The sequence below is a fragment of the Camelus dromedarius genome, chromosome X, assembly GCF_036321535.1.
Source record: "Camelus dromedarius isolate mCamDro1 chromosome X, mCamDro1.pat, whole genome shotgun sequence".
NCBI lineage: Eukaryota > Metazoa > Chordata > Mammalia > Artiodactyla > Camelidae > Camelus > Camelus dromedarius.
This window is the reverse complement of record NC_087472.1, coordinates 33,126,353-33,134,406: the sequence shown is the minus strand read 5'-3', so window position 1 is coordinate 33,134,406 and position 8,054 is coordinate 33,126,353. Positions and strand designations below refer to the sequence as shown.

Here is an 8,054-nt window from a genome sequence, read left to right as displayed (position 1 = left end):
GGTGACCAGAGGACAGAACTGGCTTCTCTCTGAGCAGACATAGATGTGTGCAGCATCAGAAGTCTATAGAGTTGGAGGCTACCTTTGACATCATCTCCTCCAGAGCAATGCATAAATAATTTCTACAGCACCCATGAAAGAGGTTCACACAGCCTCTGTCTGTATGCACCTGTCCCTCAAAAGGCTGATGATCCCAGCACTGTTTGGCCATGATAGGGAAAACAGTCTTTATCCTGCTGCCCCTTAGCACTTTTGCCCCCTGGACCTCATCCTGCCTGCTGAAAAGACGCACTTTCTAGCGTGAGCCTGGACCCTGCCAGCTCTGACAGTCCTCTTCCTTTTTTGTTATAGATGAAGGATGTGGCAGCAAAGCAACCATTCAAAGTTCCATCCTTATCATTTTTCACTGTGTTCTTTTTGGCCTTGGTTGTGTACATCAGCTTAGAAAATATCATTCCAGGGCTAATGCCTGGGGTTAATGAGTAACTAAGAGCACTCTACTTTTGCAATACAGGGCATGTTATAAAAATGGAAAGATCTTGCTTTCTGAGAGATGTAAGTGGCTTCTTGGGCATATGCTGTAAGTACTTTTTTTCTCTCTCTTTGGAACTTTGAGCCTATCTATCAGCAAGTCAGAATCCCAAATAACCACAAACTCCAAATTCTTAGCTCTAGAGGCTAAGGTCTAAGCGTGGTCATCTGCTAATTTACCTCCTACCAGCCTCTGTGGCTTTTACAGAAAGAGGACTCTGGTGACAATGTGAAGACTGGATAGAAGGGAAGAAGCAGGGGGTTGTGGTGAGGAGACACTGAAAGCACTGTGACCTGGTGGAATAGAAGCTGGTGGAATAGTTCAGGCCATGAACTGAGGCAGCAGCAGTAGAAAAGGAGGGAAAGGAAACTTTTTGAGAGGTATTTAGAAGGTAGTACTCATAGGGCATCATGACTCATTAGATGTGAGGATGACTCCCAGGTTTCTGGCATGGGAGCCTCAATAGACAGTGATATGGAATGAAGATGAAGGAGCAGTCTTAAGGGCCAAGGAGATGTATTTACCTTTGAGAAACTGAGATTTCCAAATTGAAACTGAGGTAGTTTTGGAACATTCTGGTGGATATATGAAGTAGGCAGCTGGAGCAATGTCTGGGAATATAGGAGAATGATCTGGACTACAGTATGTAGTTTTGTGCAATGGCAGTTGAGTTCCTGGAAGTGGATGAGGTCACTCAGGAAGAGAATAGACAGCTGAGGGAGGAGTCCTGTCTAGACTCAATGGATCTCTTCTTTCATATTACACATGTCCATGGTCATTGGATTCCACAGCTGACTCCCTTACTCCACTGCCTTGTACTCTTCCAGGCTCAGAGAATCTTACATCATATTTTCTGGCTTTTGCTCTAATAATTCAGAAATAACATAAATGAATGTAGGAATAATACTGTAAGATGTCTTGCAACTTAGAAATGACTCTTTAGATGATACTGATGGTGAGAGAAATCTGAAATACAAAAAGTTATACTTTTATCTTCCTGTAGTTTAGAAACACTCCTGTGACTTTCGTGTGTTGCATGAATGCTTATGATCTTGTACATGGCTCCATAAACTACCACCATTCCATTCCAACTAAATGTATCTTGTGGAAATTATTCTCCTTTTGTCTTTTATCCAATGAAAAGCACAGGTGTTCTCCCATCTCATTTCTTATAGATTTTATCTTAAGAAAAATGCCAAATTAAAAAATATCTAAAATTCTGATCTACAAAAAATAATGTAAGCAAAAAGAGTGGTAGTTTTATCTAAGGATTCTTCCCAAGGCTGCCTCTGGTTCAAATAAAAAGTAATTCAATTTATAAATTCAGTTTATTCCCAAAGTTTTCATATGTTGCTATTACATCTGAACAAGTCTTTGCCATTATTTCTGTGGCCCCAGAAAGCCACCTATTTCCTGCTCTTATTAGATGTGCCATCAATTTTTCAGGGGAGAAAAGCCTCCCCACAGGCCCTGGTGAACACACCATTGAATGTTTTATATTGTTTTACTAATTATGATGGGTGATTATTATGTGTTTCTGATTCAGAGTTTTCATCCAGCTAAGATCCCCCAATGGTTTTCTCACCTCATCTCTTATAGATTACCTTCCTTCCAAAATGCCACTGTTGCTCTATCTGGTTCTCTTGGTACTTGGGATTCATTATGCACCACCTAACATCTCTGAAGGCACAGTAACTTCCTGCCATTCCCCTCAACAAAATGCCACTCTCTATAAGATGTCATCCATCAATGCTGACTTTGCATTCAACCTGTACCGGAGGTTCACTGTGGAGACCCCAGATCAGAACATCTTCTTTTCCCCTGTAAGCATTTCTGCAGCTTTGGCCACGCTCTCCCTTGGGGCCTGCTCCAGTACCCAAACCAAAATCCTGGAAGGCTTGGGTTTCAATCTCACAGACACCCCAGCAGCAGAGATCCAGCAGGGCTTCCAGCACCTGATCTGTTCACTGAATTTTCCAAAGGAGGAGCTGGAATTACGGATGGGAAATGCCATCTTCATTGAGAAGCAGTTGAAACCACTGGCAAAGTTTTTGGATGATGTCAAGAACCTCTATGAGACTGAAGTCTTTTCTACCGACTTTTCCAATGTTTCTGCAGCCCAGCAGGAGATCAATAGTCATGTGGAGGAGCAAACCAAAGGGGAAATTGTGGGCCTCATTCAAGAACTCAAACCAAACACCATTATGGTCCTGGTGAACTATATTCACTTTAAAGGTAAGGTTCTAAGATATCCATTTCTAGTTCAGAATTCCAATAATTTGGTGGAGCACTGAGGGGAGCTCATGATGTCTTCTCACTGGCATCAGTAGGTGTCCCTCACACCACAGTGATGTGCTCCACCGGACATAGCTGTATCTAGTTTTGGATCTTCCAGGGAGGCCACATAGCTCTATGGATGAGCCCAAGAAATTTCTAGGGAGAGGGCACTTTCAGAGAGGTGAGTTACAGTGGTATTAAAATCCTTCTCATATCTAGCTAGAGAATCATGGTTTCCAAGAGATTTGGTGAGGTGGGACAAGCTTGCACTTGGCAGGTAAACAGATTTGGGTTTAAACCTTTCTGTGACCCTCAGTTGCTGTTCACACTTGGGTATGTTGCATAAAGACTTCTTTCATGTACTATGTATCCACTATGTACTAAGCACCATGCTACGTGTGTGTGGCTTATAGACATTGTCTCATCTAATCTTCACAAGTGTCCAGGTTCACACAGTCAATAAGTTTTAGAGCTGGTATTCCCACTCAGGTTTGTCTGATTCTAAAGCTGGTGCTTGTAACAACAAGAATCATGTGACTCTTTTCTGAAGGTGCTGTGCCCACATGATTTCTCCTGGTTCTACAGCACATGTCAGCCACGTTTCGTGGAGGAGTGAACAATTCTTGGCCACAAATCACACACTTGTAGACGGATGAAACGGCAGAACAGATCTGTTGTCTCATTTCACCCTGTGTGTTGGATGTGCTTATACCTTTTTACAGAAGAGGAAACTGTGGCTCTGATGGGTTTAGTGTAAGTATAGTGGTTTTGAACCCAGATGGAACATCAGTTGAACATGGAGTCCAACAACCATGGACGTGACTCCTGGCTCTGCCACCAGCTAGCTGGGAGACCATGTAAAGTCACTCTCTCTCCCAGATCCTCAGGTACTCATTTGTCAAACTGGTTGACAGAAGGCACGTACCTCTTTGGTGGTATTAATTAGTAGATTAGATGACTGATGGAAGTGTTCACATTGGCACTAACACTGGTTTAAAACAAACAACTCTCTTTTCTCTGTATTTTAAGGCCAGTGGGCAAATCCTTTTGATCCATCCAAGACAAAAGAGGGTTCCAGCTTCTTAGTGGACAAGACCATGACAGTGCAAGTGCCCATGATGCACCAGGTGGAACAGTACTATCACCTGCTGGATACAGAGCTAAACTGCACAGTGCTGCAAATGGACTACAGCAAGAATGCTCTGGCACTCTTTGTCCTTCCCAAAGAGGGCCAGATGGAGCGGGTGGAAAGAGCCATGTCATCTAAAACACTGAAGAAGTGGAACCGCTTACTGCAGAAGGGGTAAACATTTTATATGGTGTGAGAAGTGGAGGGTGGGCATAATGGCACAGATGAGACAGAGTTCAGCAGAAACCCAGAGGCAGGAGAATCACTGTGAAACATGTAAGAGCTGTGTAATGACCACTAAAGTATAGTGAGAGCATATAATTTTTGCCAATCCCTTGGCTGGGCACTTTACATACTTCATTTCATCGAAGCACATCAACAAACCTGCAAAGGAGAGAGTATCACAGACATTTCTCAGATGAAGAAATCAGGATTAGAAAAATAAAATGAACTATCCAAAGTCAACCAGCTAGTGAATTGATGGGTTCCCAGAGGCCAACTGGAGCTTGAGGGATGAGTAGGATATTGACACTAAGAGGCAGCCATACTGGGCTGCAAGTGCTAGATGGAAAAACCATGAAATTTCCCTGGTACTACCCATTGAGATTCATGTCACTGGCTCTCCAACCTTGGCCAACATTGTAGAGATGTTTCTTTTTGATTATAAGTGGGTCACATCTTCCAACTTCCAGTGCTGCAGTCAGTCCCACATTGGCTGAACCAGATAGCATTCCTTCCTGGGTAACTTCTGAGGTTTTGATGCCATATATTGACCTGCATAGCAGTGGTTGTCAATACCTAGGAGAGGAGCAGAGTCCAATATAATACTATGGAGACAAAGAGGGAGGGAATCATGGGCTTAGTGTGCTGATAGCCATGTGTTCCCTCTCCCTACCCCCACAGGTGGATTGAATTGTTTGTTCCAAAGTTTTCCATTTCTGCCACATATGACCTTGGAGCCGTCCTTTTGAAGATGGGCATCCAGGATGCCTTTGCTGACAGTGCTGATTTTTCTGGACTCACAAAGGACAACGGTCTTAAACTTTCCAGTGTAAGTTGATAGAGTCCTTTAATGTATGAAAGGGAAGGACCATTGAGAATCAGTTAATTCAATTCTCTCATTTAATCAGTGAGGACTCTGAAACCTAGAGAGACAGAATGACTCCTCCTAGGCCAGATTTACTTCAGGGTCATTCTCATTACCCTCGAACATGTCACTGTAACAGTTACTTCCAGCCCTAACCTTCATGTCCTAAAATGATTCTGATACAAGAACCTAATGATCAGAATTAACTCTGATAAGATACAGTCCTTGAGGAGATGGCAGGGGAAGGGGAAAGCTTAAGAACTGATTTCTAGAGGCAGAAAGCCATGGATAAAGAGGTGGTTCCCTGACAGCTAGCTCTAAAATCACTGGAGAATCACTAACTACACTTAAACAAGTGGCCTTCATATTCAAGCACCATCAACATATTACAGTAAAGTGGTAGCCCCATCCTTCTTTTTACTTTCCTGCTTCCAGACTGTTCCAAAGACATTTCCTGTTTTTTCAGGGTATCACCAGTATTTGTTCTCCCCTGACAGGTTGCCCACAAGGCTGTGCTGCACATTGGTGAAAAAGGAACCGAAGCTGTCCCTGAAGTCAGATTCCTGAATCAGCCTGAGATAACTCTTCTTCATCCTGTCATCCATTTTAATAGATCCTTCCTGTTGTTGATATTGGAGAAAAGTACCAGGAGTATTCTATTTCTAGGGAAAGTTGTGGACCCAACGAAAGTGTAGTTGGGAAAGAGGTTGTTGACTAATTGCATGTGTTTACTGCAATGAGAAATAAACAAATAGTATAGCCTGAAGTGATCGATGTGGGCTTGGATGTGTTTTCCTTTGTGCAGGGTTGGAGACTGGACCTTAGCTAAATTTTGTTGGGTGTCAAGAGGCCACTCTTGTGATCAAATATTCAGATAATAAATGTTCCCGAAGTGCAGGAAGGCCTCATGTCAATACATTCCCCTTTGTTAGAACCCTCACCCCCAACCCGGTTACTTAGCTCCAAGGAATTTTGCTGGCCTGTTAAATGCCCCTTCTTCTTCCCCTTGAGCAGCATGGAGGTTAGGAATACTGAAGTTAAAAATTCATGCATAATGTTACAGTTGAACCTCTGTATCCACAGTTCCAGGGATCATGTGGTACTCTTTTGAGTACTTACTGAAAAAAAACTGTGTATAAATGGACCACACAGTTCAAATCTGTGTTGTTCCAGGGTAATTTGTAGTTTGAAATCAGGGAGCATGATCCCTCCAGCTTTGTTCTTCTTTCTCAAGATTGTTTTGACTATTCGAGATCTTTTGCGGTTCCATACAAGTTTAAAATTTTTGTTCTAGTTCTGTAAAAAATGGCATTGTTATTTTGATAGGGATTGCTTTGAATCTGTAAATTGCCTTAGGTAGTATGGATATTTTAATTATGTTAATTCTTCCAACACATGAGCAGAGTATATCTTTCCATTTATTTACATTGTCTTCAATTTCCTTCATCACTGTCTTACAGTTTTCAGAGTACAGGTTTTTCACCTCCTTGGGTAAATTTATTCCGAAGTATTTTACTCTTTTTGATGCAATTGTAAGTGTAATTGTTTTCTTAATTTCTCTTTTTGATAGTTCATTTGTAATATATAGAAAAAGCAACAAATTTCTGTATATTAATTTTGTATCCTTCAATTTTACTGCATTCATTTAGTACTTTTAATAGTTCTTTTCATGGAGTCTAGGATTTTCAGTATATAGTGTCATGCCATCTACAAATAATAACAGCTTTATTTCTTCCCTTCCTATTTGGATGTACTTTATTTCTTTTCCTTGTGATTGCTGTGCTCTGATTGCTGTGATCAGGACTTCCAATACTGCTGAATAGAAGTGGCGAGAGTGGGAATCCTTGACTTGTTCCTGATTATAGAGAAAAGTTAAAAGCTTTTCACTTATGAGTATGTTACCTGTGGGTCTGTCATATATGGCCTTTATTTTGTTGAGATATATCCCCTCTATACCCACTTTGTTGAGAATTTTTATCATGAATGGATGCTGAATTTAGTCAAATGCTTATTCTGTATCTATTGAGATGATTATGTGATTTTTTTCCCTTCATTTTTTTAAAGTGGTGTATTGTATTGATTGATCTTCACATGGTAAACCATCTTGCATCCCTGGAATAAATCCCACTTGATCATGGTATGTAATTCTTTTAATGTACTGTTGAATTCAGCTTGCTAATATTTTGTTGAGAATTTTTGTTGAAGATGATCAACATTCATCAGGATATTAGCCTGTAATTTTCTCTTTTTTCTTGTGGTGTTTTTGTCTGGTTTTGGTATCAGGGTGACACTGGCTTCATGGAATGAGTTTGGAAGTAATTTTTCCTCTCTAATGTTTTTGGAATAGTTTGAGGATAGGTATCAACTCTTCTTTAAATATTTGCTAAAATTCACTTGTGTGAAGCCATCTGGTCCTGGACTTTTATTTGGTAGGAGTCTTTTTGATTACTGATTAAACTTTATTACTAGTAATTGGTCTGTTCAGATTTTCTATTTCTTCCTGATCAAGTCTTAGAATATTATATGTTTCTTCATATGTTGTCTATTTCTTCTAGGTTATCTAATATGTTGGTATATATAGCTGTTTTCAGTAGAGTCTCATGATTGCTTACATTACTGTGATATGGGTCACAACTTTTTCTCTTTTTCTAATTTTATATTTTTGAGCTCTCTCTTTTTTTCTTGATGAGTCTGGCTAAAAATTTATCAATTTTGTTTATCTTTTCAAAGAAGCAACGCTGAGTTTCATGTTATTTTCTATTATTTTTCAGTCAGTATTTTAAAAAAATTTCTACTCTAACCTTTATTATTTTCTTTTATCTGCTAACTATGGGCTTTGTTTGTTCTCCTTTATCTAATTAGTTTAGGTGTAAGGTTCTGTTGTTTATTTGAGATTTTTCTTGTTTCTTGTGATAAGCCTGTATTGCTGTGGACTTCCTTCTCAGAAGTGCTTTTGCTATGTCCCATAGATTTTGAAAAGCTGTATTTATATTTTCATTTGTCTCAAGGTATTTTTTAAATTGAAGTAT

General features: G+C 40.2%; 1 protein-coding gene across 1 annotated transcript; it reads left to right on the top strand.

Annotated features, from left to right (window-relative positions):
* The first annotated feature begins 567 nt into the window (after nt 1–567).
* On the top strand, nt 568–5,960 carry SERPINA7 (serpin family A member 7). The gene is made up of 5 exons (XM_010980021.3): nt 568–580; nt 2,132–2,767; nt 3,839–4,112; nt 4,842–4,989; nt 5,523–5,960. Exons 2-5 carry the CDS (start codon nt 2,149–2,151, stop codon nt 5,718–5,720), a joined length of 1,239 nt encoding a protein of 412 aa, XP_010978323.3. The 5' UTR covers nt 568–580; nt 2,132–2,148; the 3' UTR covers nt 5,721–5,960.
* Nucleotides 5,961–8,054: the final 2,094 nt, after the last annotated feature.

Bases quoted from the DNA above. Each gene is read 5' to 3' on its own strand.
- SERPINA7 (XM_010980021.3), top strand. From the start codon at position 2,149: ATGCCACTGTTGCTCTATCTGGTTCTCTTGGTACTTGGGATTCATTAT. The intron at 2,768-3,838 runs GTAAGGTTCTAA...CTGTATTTTAAG, and splicing joins GAACTATATTCACTTTAAAG to GCCAGTGGGCAAATCCTTTT. The intron at 4,113-4,841 runs GTAAACATTTTA...CTACCCCCACAG, and splicing joins AACCGCTTACTGCAGAAGGG to GTGGATTGAATTGTTTGTTC.